Consider the following 16,103-nt stretch of genomic DNA (forward strand, 5'->3'; position numbering starts at 1 on the left):
GAAATTGAGTAGCCAATTTGCTCACCGTAAGCTCCTAAAATTTGCAGTTTATAAGTTGACTATATAATCCTTTGTAGTGCTATCGACTGAAGAATAAATCTTGGCCAGAACACCAGGGCTCACTCCTGTGGCTAATACACAGGACCTTTTACACGCAGTTTGACTTAACGTTTCCTCCAACACTGTAGCATTCTTTTCTTGCACTAAACATCAACCTAAATGCTTGTGGTCAGGCCTCTGGAGTAGCTGGTGGTTCAGGGCACAGCTTTCTGACTGACGTGCAAGAGTGCTATGTTTTGAAAGACAGCCTCCACATCCTACAGCATTGATAGGACCAAAGTTTGATGACTTAATGGGAGCAATATGTTCACCTGGGACTATGAACCCATGACACAGGATTTACAGTGTTCTGTTTCCAAATTTTAAACCACCACCTTATGGATTACTCCTGATGATCTGGCACAATTGAAGACATGAGGCACATCATTGAGTGGCACAGCAGAATTGAGGGGACAAATCCAGTCCTGTTTTTATTTCTTGTGTTAGTCCAGAAAGTAATTATTACCCTACTATATCCATACAGTATTACTGGGTGTCCACAGTTAATTGTTTTACCTCACCCACCTATTGTTTAAAGATTTTATTCTCCTTCCAGTGAAGTTGATAAAGTCCTGGCTGGCCTGGAAATATTATCCAAGATATTTGACCAACAAAGTTCTCCATTACTGACGCGGCTTATCCAGCAGGTACTGATGTTTTCTATTTTAAGATATGAATTCTCTGATTGTTAAACCTGTAGTTTTGTCTTATTTTGTTTTCTGTCAATGAGGTCAGCAAGAGTGAAATTCACAAGCTTAAGGAACAGGATTAGGCCATTCAGCCCTACTCTACTATTCTATAAGATTATGGCTGACTTCTTTGTCTCATGTCCATTTTGCTGTATGCCCTTATCCATACCATACCCCTCAACTCCCTCAATAATCCAAAATCTTAATACATCATAAATATTATATTGGCTGAAACATTAGCAGCAATCTTCAGCCAGAAGTCCCAAGTGGATGATCCATCTCAACCTCCTGCAGAGGTCCTGCAGCGTCACAGATGCCAGTCTTCCACCAATTCAATTCATGCCACTTGATATCAAGAAACATTTGGAAGCACTGGATAGTGCAATGACTGGTCCCTGTCAATGTTCTGGTAATAGTACTGAAGACTTCTGCTCAAGAACCTGCCACTCCTCCAGTTAAGTTCTTCCAGTACAGCTACAACACTGGCATTCACTCAACAATGTGGAAAATTGCCCAGGTATGTCCTGTGTACACAAAGCAGGGCAAATCCAACCTGGTCAATTACTGCCCCATCAATCTACTCTCAAGCATCCGTGAAGTAATGGAAGGTCTCATCGACACTGCTGTGAACCAGCATCTGCTCAATAGTAACCCCTCTGGAGGCCAACTTGAGTGAGAGTGATAGCCACTGACATTGAAGGCCACATTTGAACGAGTGTGGCATCAAGGAACTTTGCAAAACTAGAATCTGTGGGTATCGGGACAAGCTGTGTGATGGTGAGAGTCATACCTGGTACATAACAAAATGTTTGTGGCTGTTGGAGGTCAGTCATCTCAGCTGCAGGGCATATCTGCAGAAGTTCGTCAGGGACTGTGGTTTGATTCCAGCCTTAGGTAACTGTCTATGTGGAGTTTGCACATTCTCCCTTTGTTTGCATGGATTTCCATCAGCTGCTCCGGTTTCTTCCCACAGTCTAATGATGTGCAGATTAGGTGGATTGGCTATGTTGAATTGTCAGTGGTGTCCAAGAATGTGTAAAGTAAGTTAATTAGCCATGATAAATGTGAGGTTACCGGGATGGGGTGGAAGGGTGGGTCTGAGTTGGTGCTCTTTGGACAGGTCAGTGCAGAGTCAATAGGCTCCCCCCCCCCCCCCCCCCCTCAAATCCCTCGCTATCAACGTTTGGGAGAGGGTTACTATTGACCAGAAACTGGACTTGCCACATAAATACAGTGGCTGCAAGACCAGGTTAGAAACTAGGAATATGGTATGATTAGTTCACCACCTGTCTCCTCACAACCTGTCTAATGTCTACAGGCACCAGTCAGGAGTATGATAGAATATTCCCCAATTGCTTGAATGGGTGCAGCTGCAAAAGCACTTAAGCTTGGCATCGTCCAGGATAAAACAGCCCACTTGATTGGCACCACATCAACAAGCATCCACTCCTTCCACCACCGATGCTCAGTGGCAACAGTTTGTGCCATCTACAAGATGCATTGCAGAAATTCACCAAAGTTGCTTCAAAAGCACCTTCAAAACCCACAACCACTTCCATCTAGAAGGACAAGGACAGCAGATATATGGGAAGACCACCTCCTGCAAGTTCCCCTCCAAGCCACTCACTATCCTGATTTGGAAATATATTGCCATCCCTTCAATATTAATTGGTCAAAATCCTGGAATTCCCTCCCTAAAGACATTGTGGCTTTACCTACAGCATTTAGACTGAAATGTTTTAAGAAGGCAGCTTACCACTACCTCAAAGCCAATTATGGACAGGCAATAAATGCCACCAATGTCCTTAAGTGAATAAAAGATAACCTCCTGTTTTTTGTAAAACAGAATTGCACAGACTAATAGGCCCCAAAGATGAAATTCTTCCTCATCCTCAGCTTTAAATGGGTATCTCTCTGTTTCTTATTTCCAAATGAAGGAACATGAGAGCAGGAATAGACCATATAGCCCACCGCCTCTATCAGTGAATTCAATGTGATTATGGCTGATCGTTGGCTCCAATTCCACTTTCCCAACGCTCACTGTGTTCATTATTGTCTGAGGAGACAATCAATCTGTCTGTATGATAGTCTTTCTCTGATATTAGATGCAGTCCCAATTGTTTCTTCCTCAGCTAAGTTTTACTGTGCTGATGAAAGTGGCATGTGTTTTTTTTTTGCAGGCCAGCAGTCAGGGTGGTGATCAGGAGTTGGAAAATCTAGTTGTGAAGCTTTCTGTCCTGAAGGACCTTCTGTCGTCTATGGAGCGCAAGGTGAGGGGCCATTGTCCTTGTGTATGTGATGAATGGTTTTTGTTATTGCAACCCAAGAAGTTTACAGTTTGTGCCTGTTATGTTTTTCTTTGCACGTAGAAGCTCTCTCGCTCATTTATCACTGTCTACTCCCCAAATAATTTGCTCACGCTGCTTTAACATTTAACATTGTGGCTGTATACGATGCTTACATGCTTCGTTGTATCATCTTATTCATCAGCACAAAAATAGTTATCAAAGTTGTTTTTAATCTTTCACAGGAGGAAGTAAGAAATGTAATGAGTCAACCTTCCTATGTGAGGCTTTACTGATGAATTAGGAAGATAGTACATGAACTTGCCCATCTGAAGGGGATTCTAGGCATTGATCAGCCTAAGAGCCTGTATTTTCTCACTGTCATTGATAATTTAAATCCTGCTGCCATATCTTTTATATTTAGATGGAGCTAGGAGAATGAGATTGACTACAGACTATCTGCTCTGCAGAGCGCTGGCAGAACTCTGCCCCAAATGACCACCACCTGTGCTGTAATGACTGTATGGCTGTAAATAATAAAGCAGTTAGCAAAGGAAGGATGAAGTTGGTTGGGCACTTAAATGTGATGCAGTAGATATGGTTGAGTGATCAAAAAAGCACTTTCCATCTTAAAGCACTTCTGCTTTCAGGGCAACTATGATATTGAGCTTAAGTACTAAAATATTGAATAGAGGAGAAAGGATTGATTGACTAACTAATAGAAAGTAAAGGGATTGCTGTCTGTAACTAGTGTGCCACAGGGATCAGTACAAGGGCCACAATTATTCACGATATATATGAATGACTCTGATCACGGAAGTGAATATACTATTGCCAATTTTGCAGGCAATGCAAAAATTTGAGGAAGGCAAGTGGTGAGAGTAACAAGTTAGGGGAGTGATCAAAAACTTGGCAGATGGAATATAATCTGGGGAAAAGTGAGATTATGTACTTTGACAGGAAGAATAATGAAGCTGAATTTTATTAAAATGGAGAAAGACTGCAGAAACCTAAGGGATTTGGGAGTCCTCATCCTGCATCGTAAAAATACTAGCATCCAAGTTCAGTGGGTAATAAGGAAGGCAAATGAACTGGTGACCTTTATTTCACTGGGAATGGAGTATAAAAATATGGAGGTTTTGTTAAAGTTCTATAAGGTCTAGTCATTCTACAGTTGGAATGCTGTGAGCAGTTTTGAGTCCATAAACATAAAGAAAGATCTCCTGACATTGGAGACCTTCCAGAGAAGGTTCTCTAGGTTGATCCTGGGTATGAAAAGATATTCTTGGAGTGTTTAAGGAGGTAGGGCTAGTACCCATTAGACTTTAGAAGATTGAAAGGAGATCTTATTGAAACATCCAATTCATAGGGGTCTTGATAGGGTTGTTGCCCCTTGCAAGAGAGGCTAGGATCAGAGGGAACGGAAATATAGAAGATAGGAGCAGGAAAGGCCATTCAGCCCTTTGATTCATGATCAAGGCTAATTGTGCAACTCAATAGTCTAATCCTGCTTTCTCTCCATAACCTTTGATCCTAATCACCCCACGTGTTATATCTAGCTGCCTCTTGAATACATTCCATGCTTTGGTATCAAATACTTCCTTTGGTAATGAATTCCACAGGCTCGCAACCCTTTGGGTGAAGAATTGTCTTCTTCTCTCCATCCTAAGTGGTGTACCCCGAATCCTCAGACTGTAACCCCTGGTTCTATACACACCCACCATCAGGAACACCCTCCTTGCATCTACCCTGTCTAGTCATGTTAGAATTTTATAAGTCTCTAAGAGATCCACTCTACTCCCCCACCCACCCCCAACCCTCATTTGTCTGAGTGCCAGCGAAAACAGTCCTAACCTAGTCAATCTCTCCCCATATATCAGTCCCACCATCTCCAGAGTCAGCCTGGTAAACCTTTGCTGCACTTCCTCGAGAGCAAGAGCAACTCCATCAGAAAAGGAGACCAAATCTGCACACGATATTCTAGGAGTAGCCTCACCATGACCCTGTATAACTACAACACATCTCTGCTTCTGTACTCAAAACCTCTCTCAATGAAGGCCAACATACCATTTGCCTTCTTGACCACCTGCTGCGACTGCATGCTTACCTTCTGCGACCTGGTGCACAAAGATACCCAAGTCGTGCTGCATAGTCCCCAAGTCTCTCAATTTACAGCCATTCAGGTAGTAATCTGCTGCCTTGTTTTTGCCTCCAACATCACATTTATACTGTTCAATCCAAACTGCATCTGTTATTGATTTGCCCACTCACCCAACCTGCCTAGATCATGCTGAAGGAACTCTGCATCATCACAGTTCACTCTCTCAACCAACTTGGTATCATCTGCAAATTTGAGATGTTACATTTTGTTCCCTCATTCCTGTCATTAATATGTATCGTGAATAGCTGGAGTCCCAGCACTGATCCTCATGGCATCCCACTAGTTACTGTCTGCCTATCTGAAAAGGACCCATTAATTCCTAGTTCTTGTTTCCTCTCTGCCAGTTTTCTATCCATCTCCATACTCTTCCCAAATGCGTGCTTTAATTTTGCACAATAATCTCTTATGCGGGACTTTGTCAAATGCTTTATCAAAGTCCAATATGTCACATCGACTGGTTAACCCTTGTCAACTCTACTTGTTACATCTTCGTAGAATTCCAATGGATTTGTCAAACATGATTTTTCACTTCATAAATCCATGCTGGCTCTGGGTGATACTGCCACTGCTTTCTAAATCCTCCGCTCTAAGGTCCTTGATAATGAATTTGTGAATTTTCCCCATTACCGATATTAGGCTTACTGATCTGTAATTCCCTGATTTCTCTCTACCTCTTTTTTTGAATATTGAAGTGACATTAGCTACCCTCCAATTGCAGGGACTGTTGCAGAGTCTAAAGAGTCCTGGACAATGACCATCAATGCATTCACTATTTCTAGAGCCACTTCCTTAAGTACTCTGAGATGTAGATTACCAGGCCCTGGGGATTTATCTGCCTTCGATCACATCACTTTTCTCAGAGTCATAATCTCAGAGTAGTTGCACATTTGAAATGGAGATGAGGAATTTCCTCTCTGAGGATAATGAATTTGTGGAATTCTTTACCACAGAGGACTGCTAAGGCAGGTTTGATGGGCTGAATGGCCTACCTCTCTTCCAAAATGTTATGGTTTTATGATTAGGATAGAAAATCAGTCATTGGGTGGTGATTAATAAGGTGGCGTGTAAGAAGATGGTGAAGTTGAATTGTTACTGGACCAGAAATAAGTTTGCCAGGCTCATTCTTGGTTTCAGATGCCCTTTTTGGGAAGCAAATCTTCTGTCCCTACCTGGTCTGGGACTTCAGACCTACAATGATGTGATTAACACACAATCGCTCTCTGAAATGGTCCAGTAAACAACTCTGTTCAAATGCAGTTGTCGTTGGGCAACAAATGGCTTTACCTGCAAAGCCCATGCTCCATAAAAAAAAAACCACTGGAAGCTTTCCCAGTCTAGATGCAGCCTTTGCTGTAAAGGGAAGAAAGGCTAGAAATTGTGCACGTGTGAACATGAAATTTAATTTGGAATGTAAAAAATAATGAACTTGGTAGTCAGAAATGCAAGGTATTTTAGTTTGGTAAAGCGTACAAGAGCAGGATTTATACACTTAATAGTAAGGGCCTTGGGTAGTGTTGTTGAATATAGGGACCTGGGGGTTCAGGTGCATAGTTCTTGGAGCAACAATATTTCAGTCCTCCTTGTGTATCTTTTCTTCTTTCATGGCACGTGGGCATCTCTGGCTGGGGCAGAATTTGTTGCCTTTGAGAAGGTTGTGGTGAGCTGCATTCTTGAACCTTTACTGTATGTGATGCTGTTGAAAGGCTATTCCAGTAAGAAGCTGCACTACTCGATCCAGTTGGGATGGTACCAGAGCACTGGAGGATTGTGAATGTTGTACCTTTGTTCAGAAACAGGGGTCACAGATAAACCTGACAACTTAAGACCAATGATATTAACATTGCTGGTGGGAAAACTTTTAGCACTTACCATGCAGCCCTGGCATGCAGGAATCATAGAATAGTACAGCATAGGCCCTTAGGCCCACAATGTTGTGCCGAGTATTTATCTTAATCTAAGATCAACCTAACCTACACACCCCTCAATTTACTGCCGTCCATCTGCTTGTCCAGCAGTCACTGAAATGTCCCTCGTGTATCTGACTTATCTACCACTGCTGGCAGTGCATTCCACGCACCCACTACTCTGAGTAAAGAACGTACCTCTGACATCTCCCCTATACCTTCCTCCCATCACCTTTAAAATTGTGACCCCTTGCGACAGCCATTTCTGCCCTGGGGAAAAGTCTCTGGCTATCTACTCTATTACTTTCATTACCTTGTACACCTCGATCAAGTCACGTCTCTGCTGCCTTCTCTCCAGTGTGAAAAGCCTGGGCTCACTGAACCTCTCTTCATAAGACAAGCCCTCCAGTCCAGGCAGCATCCTGGTAAATCTCCTCTGCACCGTCTCTAAAGCATCTACATCCTTCATATAATGAGGCGACCAGAACTGGAGACAATATTCCAAGTGTGGTCTAAGCTGCAGCAAAGCCTCTCTGCTCTTAAACTCAATCCCCTGTTAATGAAGGCCTTCTTAACAACCCTATCAACTTGGGTGGCAGTTTTGAGGGATCTTTGGACATGGACTCCAAGATCCCACTGTTTCTCCACACTGCCAAGAATCCTATCTTTCACCCTGTTTTCAGCATTCAAATTTGATCTTCCAAAATGAATCACTCCGCATTTCTCCAGGTTGAACTCCATCTGCCACTTCTCAGCCCAGCTCTGCTTCCTGTCAATGTCGTATTGTAGCCTGCATCAGCCCTTGACACGATCTACGACACCACTGACCTTTGTGTCATTCGCAAACTTACTAACTCCCCTCCCACTTCTTCATCCAAGTCATTTATAAAAGCTACAAAGAGCAGAGGCCCAAGAACAGATTCTTACGGGACACTGCTAATCACCGATCTCCAGGCGGAATACATTCCATCCACTACCACTTCCTGCCTCCTTTCGGTCAGCCAATTCTGAAGCTAACGTTCCCGGTATTCCATACCTCCTAACTTTCTGAATGAGCCTACTGTGGGGAACTTGATCAAATGCTTTACTGAAATCCATATACACTGCATCCACTGCTCAACCTTCTTCAATGTATCTCATCATGTCTTCAAAGAATTCAGTATGGCTTGTGAGGCATGACCTGCCCCTCTCAAAGCCATACTGGCTATCCATAATCAAACTACATGTTTACAAATGGTCAAAAATCCTATCTCTGAGAATCCTTTCCAGTACCTTTTTTTTAAACCACAGATGTAAGACTGACAGGTCAGTAATTCCCAGAGATTTCCCTATTCCCTTTCTTGAACAGAGGAACAACATTCGCCTCCCTCCAACTATCTGGTACTACTGGTGGGCAGCATGGTGGCACAGTGGTTAGCACTGTTGCCTCAGCGCCAGAGACCAGGGTTCAATTCCCGCCTCAGGCGACTGTCTGTGTGGAGTTTGCACATTCTCCCAGTGTCTGCATGGGTTTCCTCCGGGTGCTCCAGTTTCCTCCCACAGTCCAAAAATATGCAGGTTAGGTGAATTGGCCATGGTAAATTGCCTGTAGTGTTAGGTAAATGTAGGGGAATGGGTCTGGGTGGGTTTCTGTTCGGAGGGTTGGTGTGGACTTGTTAGGCCGAAGGGCCTGTAAATAATCTAATCTAATCTACTCCCATGGAGAGTGAGGTAGCAAAGATCATCATCAGAGACGTAGCAATCTCACTATTTGCTTCCCGTAGTAACCTTGGATATATCTGGTCTGGCCCTGGGGACGTATCTACCTTGATGCTTCCCAGAATTTCCAGCACATCCACTTGCTTAGCATCTATCTGTTCAAGTCTATTAACCTGCTCCATGGTGTTCTCACTATCAACAAAGTCCCTCTCTCTAGTGAATACTGAAGAAAAAATACTCATTTAGGGCCTCCCCTACCTCTTTAGACTCTAGGTATAAGTTTCCTCCACTATCCCTTGTCAGCCCTACCCTCTCTCTGATCATTTTCTGATTCCTCATGTATGTATAGAATGCCTTTGGATTTTCCCTAATCGTTCCTGCCAAGATTTTTTCATGCCCCCTCTTAGCTCTCCTCAGTCCATTTTTGAGTTCTTTCCTAGCTATCCTTTTATCCTGTAAAGCTGTGCCAGATCCTTGCTTCCTCAACCTTGAGTAAGCTTCCTTCCTTTTGATGAGAAACTCCTCTGCTCTCATCATCCAAGGCTCCTTCACCTTATCATTCCTTGCCTGTCTCAGTGGGACGAAGTTATTCAACATTCTCAACAAGTGCTCCTTAAACAGCCTCCACGTTTCTGTTGTGCCTTTCCCATAGAACAATTGTTCCCAACTTATACTCCACAGCCCCTGTCTAATAGCAGTATAATTTCCCCTCCCCCCAATTTAATACCTTCCCATATTGTATGCTACTATCCCCCTCCATGGCTATGGTAAAGGTGAAGCAGTTGTGGTCACTGTCACTGAAATGCTGTCCTACTGAGAGATCTGACACCTGACCTGGCTCGTTGCCTATCTCCAAATCCAATATTATCTATCCCCTCGTCAGCCTATCTATATATTTCGTAAGGAATCCTCCTGAACACACCTCACAAAATCGGCTCCGTCCAGGCCATCTGCACTGAGGAGGTTCCAATCAATATTGGGGAAGTTGAAATCACCTATAACAACATCTCTGTTACATCTGCACCGTTGCAAGATCTGCTGTCCAATCTGTTCTTTCATCTCTCTGCTGCTATTGGGGGTTCTATAGAAAATACCCAATAAAGAGACTAATCCTTTCCTGTTACTGACTTCCACCCATACTCGGTAGACAAACTCTCCTCAGCAGCCTTTTTTCCTGCAAATCTGATGCACTCTCTGATTAACAGTGCTACTTCCCCTTCTCTCTTACCCCGTCCCTGTTCTTTTTAAAAGATGTAAACCCTAGAACATGTAGCAACCGTTCCTTCCCCTGTGAAATCCATGTCTCCGTTATAGCTACAGCGACATAGTTCCAAGTACTGATCCATGCTCTAAGATCATCACACTTAATCATGACACTCATTGCACTGAAACAGACACCTTTTCATCCATCCCTTTGCCCTGTCAACTTTGTATCCTTCGTGACAGACTCTCTGCATTCCATTTCTGCCCATCCAACAACTACCCTCTCCTCCGATCTGTAGCTCTGCGTCCCACCCCCCTGCCAAACTAGTTTAAACCCTCCCAAAGTGCACGAGCAAATCTCCGTCCCAGGACATTGGTGGCCCTCCAGTTTAAGTGCAACGCTCCCTTCATGCACAGGTCCCACCTTGCCCAGAAGGTACCCCAATGATCTACATATGTAAAGACCTTCCTCCTGCACCAGCCACGTGTTTAGCTGCACTCACTCCCTGTTCTTCACCTCACTAGCAAGTGATACCAGTAGTAATACTGAAATTACTATTCTGTACTTCCTGCTTTTTAGCTTGTAACCGAACTCTCTGAAATCACTTTTTTAGATTCTCATTCCTTTTCCTGGCTGTGTCATTGGTGAACCAATGTGCACCACAACTTCTGACTGCTCACTCTTCCCCTCCAGAACCTGGTATACTCGATCAGAGACATCCTGAACCCTGGCACCTGAAAGGCAACATACCTTCTGGGGATCTCATTCGTGACCACAGAATCTCCTGCCCATTCCTCTTACTGTTGAATCTCCTACCACTAGCGCTTTTCTGTTCTCCCCTTTTCCCTCCTGAGCCACAGAGCCAGACTCAGTGCCAGAGACCTGACCACTATGGCTTTCCCCTGGGGAGGAAGAGGAGGAAGTCAGGCTTCATGATCTTTGGATGGATGAATAAAACAGGATGTAATAGTTGGGAGTTTCTCCTGTTAATTGCAGTGTGTTACTTGATGATTATTTATTTTAGATTTATTTTCACAAGACTGGTTATTATTGCTGGAGTTGCCATTCAATAGCTATTGTTGAACCTTTTGTTAGATACATTGCTATATCATTTGGAGGGGATGTTAAGGGCTGTCCACATTTGTTGTGTGACTGGAATCATAGGTCAGTGCAGATGAAGTGAGGTTGTTAGGGTTCCCTCTGAAAGAATATTAATGAATTAGTTGGACGAATTAAAGATACTAACTAAAGCCCATGGCATGAAGTGTGCAAATAAATTTGGCTAAGGAACGGAGAGCAGTGATAAACATCTTTCTAGACTGGAGGAAAGTGTAGAGTGATATCCCCAGGGGTTAGTATTGAGACAACTGCAATTTATGATATATATTAATAACCTGTACTTGAGCAGATAGGAAATAATATCAAAATATGCAGCTGAAAACATTGTGTCATTTGTGAAAATAAAGATGATTATTACAGATTCTGGATGAATATATTCTGATGAAATGGGCAGAAGTATGAAAATAGAATCTAATGCAGAATGTGAAAAACAAGCAACTTAGTCAGAATGAGAGATAAGAAGTATGTTATACATTTTCAAAGAGGGTACATAAGCAGAGTATATACAAACCTTTGAAGGTGGCTGGGCAAGTTGAGAAGGATTTTTTTTTAAAAAATGCATAAAGTTGTCATTAGCTTTATAAATAGAAGCATGAAGCTGAAAGCACAAAACTGTTAAACCATAAAAAAAACTAATTAGGGTTGGGGTTGGTTAGTTGTGCGCTGTCCCTTTTGTACTTGAGCAAGAATGTCTTCAGCAGTGTTCATAGGAGATTTACTCGATGGTACCAGGAATGAGAGGGCCTCAATTTCATGTAGACTAGAGAATGGCTGCAGCAAAAAAGGATGCCACTGACCAATTGTATCTGCTGAGGTTAAACCCATGTTTTATACATGCTTAAAATAACTTAATTGATTTGGTAATCTGTACCTTTGATCAAGCTCAGGATGCTATTGCTTTGATTAATCACCCTAACCTGCTGCCTTTGATGCACAAATGCACCCAGATCTTTCTGCACCTGCAGACTTTTGAGGTATAATTTTTATGGTATCTCCATTTTCTTCCCACCGAAATGCATCAACTCATACTTCTCTGAATTAAATTTCATTTGCCCCTTGTCTGCACATTGCACCAATCTATCTTTGTCCTTTTGAAGTTCACCACTATCTTCCTAATACTTGACAACACTTCCAAGTTTCATATCTGCAAATGATCCTCAAGGTCCAGACCATTAATATATACCATGATGTAATTATGATCCCAGCTGATAAAACCAGATAAGTCAGGCCTCAGAATGAAACTTGGCTTGATAGATCATATATTTAATTTTTCAGTCACTTACTACTGTGGTTAGTCACTGAAACATATTCACAAAAGGTCGCAAATTTCCCATCATACAAGGACTTAAGTTTGTACACAAAACGAAGAAACTATATTTGAACAATAGAACCTTACCTTGAACCTCACCTGAACCTTAACACAAATAACAAAGCAAGGTTTTGACATAACCTAACATGATCCGTTTATGCCATACTTTGATTATCATTTACCTCTTCACTGCCCTGTATTTCTCATTTTGGTTTAGTTTTTAAATTTCCCTTCAATTGAACCCCTTTCTCCATTCAGGAAATTCCTGTCTACAACCCCAATGATAAGTTTCACCAGTACACTGGTCCTACTGTAGTTCAAATGAAGCATGTTCCAATGATCAGGTTTTTCTTCAGTGCTGGTACCTAGTGCCTCGGGATCAGAATCCATTTTTCCCATGCCAATCTTCGAGCCCCACATTTGCCCCTTGAAACTTTTTAATCCTGTGACCATTTACACTTGGCTCTGGTAGTAATCTGGAAATCATTACCTTTGTGGTTCTGCTTTATAATTTGGCTCCAAGGTGCTCGTAATCTCTCAATAAATCTCATTCTTAGTCTTACCAATGTTATTTGTACCTACATGGACCACAAAAATTAGATTCTCTCTCTCTTTCCACCACCACCCCCCACCCCCTCCCCTCCTCATTTCTTTCTAGCCTAGAAAGGATGTCCTGAGCTTGGTGTCAAGTAGGCAACACAGCCTTCGAGATCAGAATCCAATCCCTGAATAATAGAATCCCCTATAACTATGCTCACTTGAACAGCACTTTGCACTATCACTCTGTATTCTGTTTGCTCATCCTTTCTGAAGTCTGCATCTTCATCATGCAAAGGGTAGTAGCCATGGGGGCACGTATGGGCCCCAGCTATGCCTGTCTCTTTGGCTAAGTAGAGCAGTTGATCTTCCGTAATTACACCGGCACCACTCCCCACCTCTTCCTCCGCTACATTCATGACTGCATTGGCGCCACCTCGTGCTCCCGCGAGGAGGTTGAGCAATTCATCAACTTCACCAACACATTCCACCCTGACCTTAAATTTACCTGGACTATCTCTGACACCTCCCTCCCCTTCCTGGACCTCTCCATCTCCATTAATGCCGACCGACTTGACATTTTTTACAAACCCACCGACTCCCACAGCTACCTGGATTACACCTCTTCCCACCCGACCTCTTGCAAAAATACCATCCCGTATTCCCATCCTGTATCTGCTCTCAGGAGGACCAGTTCCACCACAGAATACACCAGATGGCCTCCTTTAGAGATCGCAATTTCCCTTCCCACGTGGTTAAAGATGCCACCCAACGCATCATGTCCACATCCCGCACCTCCACCCTCAGACCCCACCCCTCCAACCGTAACAAGGATAGAACGCCCCTGGTGCTCACCTTCCACCCTACCAACCTTCGCATAAACCAAATCATCCGCCGACATTTCTGCCACCTCCAAAAAGACCCCACCACCAGAGATATATTTCCCTCCCCACCCCTTTCTGCCTTCCGCAAAGACCGTTCCCTCCATGACTACCTGGTCAGGTCCACGCCCCCCTACAACCCACCCTCCCATCCTGGCACCTTCCCCTGCCACCGCAGGAACTGCAAAACCTGCAACCACACCACCTCCCTTACCTCCATCCAAGGCCCTAAAGGAGCCTTCCGCGTCCATCAAAGTTTTACCTGCACATCCACCAATATCATTTATTGTATCCGTTGCTCCCGAGGCAGTCTCCTCTACATTGGGAAGACTGGACGCCTCCTAGTAGAGCGCTTTAGGGAACATCTCTGGGACACCCGCACCAATCAACCACACTGCCCCGTGGCCCAACATTTCAACTCCCCCTCCCACTCGGCCGAGGACATGGAGGTCCTGGGCCTCATTTACCGCCGCTCCCTCACCACCCGACGCCTGGAGGAAGAACGCCTCATCTTCCGCCTCGGAACACTTCAACCCCAGGGCATCAATGTGGACTTCAACAGTTTCCTCATTTCCCCTTCCCCCACCTCACCCTAGTTCTAAACTTCCAGCTCAGCACAGTCCCCATGACTTGTCCTACCTGCCTATCATCTTTTTCCACCTATCCACTCCACCCTACTCCCTGACCTATCACCTTCATCCCCTCCCCCACTTATCTATTGTACTCAATGCTACTTTCTCCCCACCCCCACCCCCCTCTAGCTTATCTCTCCACGTTTCAGGCTCTCTGCCTTTATTCCTGATGAAGGGCTTTTGCCCGAAACGTCAATTTTACTGCTCCTTGGATGCTGCCTGAACTGCTGTGCTCTTCCGGCACCACTAATCCAGAATCTTCATCCAAACATAGAGCAAGAACCTTGAGCATGGGCACTGGCTGAGGCTCCTTAAGAGCTAAATATGAATTCCCATACCTGTCCCTCTCTGTCATTACCCTCTCATTATTGATCACAGACCAAATTTTTAATTAATCTTGGGCCTGTAGCCGCCTCCTGAAGCATAGTGACCATGTATTGTACACCCCCTCCCCAGCAGTTATACAGGATAGAGAAAAATCCTTCAGTCGAACTAACCCACGCTGACCATGTTCTCAAACTAATTTAGTCCCACCTGCCTGATGTTTGGCTCATATCCCTCCAAACCTTTCCTATTCAGTACTTATTCAAATGTCTTTTAAACATTGCACCTGTACCAGTATCTACCACTTTCTCTAGCAGTTCATTCCACGTACAAACCACGCTGTGTAAAACAAAAGTTGCTCCTTGTGTTCTTTTTATATTTTTCTCCCCACATCTTAAAAATATGTCCCTATTTTTGAGCTCCCCCACCCTTTTACAACTGCAACACATTGCCTACCCAGCCATTTCTGACTTTTCTTTAATTCATTAGGATTTAAACACTTCATAGATTAATTTCTTGACTTATATTCAGCTGTAGTAACATCTCCTGATTTAAACCCTGTAGCTAATCAAAAGAGTCACTTAAAAAAAAACTTAGTTTCTGATGTCACACTCTGCTATGATAGGTAGAAGTGTTCTTGCTGCCTGATTTTTAAAACCCATATTTCACTCTTTATTTAATTTGCTAATTTCCTTCAGATTCATTGTGAACATCTTTCAAGCCCTTAAAGTTATCATCATTAAATAAAAATGTGAAGTATGCCAATCTTGTGTGCACTGACTTTATAATCTTCAGGCATTGAAAGCACTACAGGAGATGAGTTCCTGCCCCAGCTTCACATCGCAGTCTTCGATGTTTTCTCACACAGCACCTCGCAAGGCGAAGAGTATTCCAGTGCAAGCATTTGAGGTAATGATCTGTCTTTACTTGGGAGCTGACGTGCCTTTCACCCCTGGGATAGCCAGTGCTAATTCCCCATCCTGCATGCCCAGAAATATAATTTGGTCTGATGAGAAATTTACAGGATTGTTTAACATGGTAATGAATCAGGTAGTATGCTTTGTCCAATACTGGGCAGTACACTTTGAGAAAGCTGTCAAAGCATTGTAGAGTGCGGAGATCTGCTAGATTTGTTGGCATGATATCTGTCAAGCTTTTAATTCACCAGATTGTGACAAAGTAAAATTCTGCGAATGCTGGAAATCTGGTAGATAAAGCAGTGCTCAACGGGTCTAGCAGTATCCATTTCCAGGATTTTTGT

The 16,103-nt window shown here is 43.4% G+C and overlaps 1 protein-coding gene across 2 annotated transcripts in view; it reads left to right on the plus strand.

Moving 5' to 3' along the window:
* The window catches only part of inppl1a (inositol polyphosphate phosphatase-like 1a), a 234,108-nt gene that overhangs the window by 124,031 nt on the left and 93,974 nt on the right, over positions 1-16,103 (plus strand). For both annotated transcript variants that reach the window (XM_072576755.1, XM_072576756.1), the window contains 3 exons: positions 656-746; positions 2,969-3,058; positions 15,638-15,751. In XM_072576755.1, the coding sequence (XP_072432856.1) occupies positions 656-746; positions 2,969-3,058; positions 15,638-15,751 (295 nt within the window). The remainder of the gene's footprint in view (positions 1-655; positions 747-2,968; positions 3,059-15,637; positions 15,752-16,103) is intronic.

Source organism: Chiloscyllium punctatum, chromosome 9 (genome assembly GCF_047496795.1).
Source record: "Chiloscyllium punctatum isolate Juve2018m chromosome 9, sChiPun1.3, whole genome shotgun sequence".
NCBI lineage: Eukaryota > Metazoa > Chordata > Chondrichthyes > Orectolobiformes > Hemiscylliidae > Chiloscyllium > Chiloscyllium punctatum.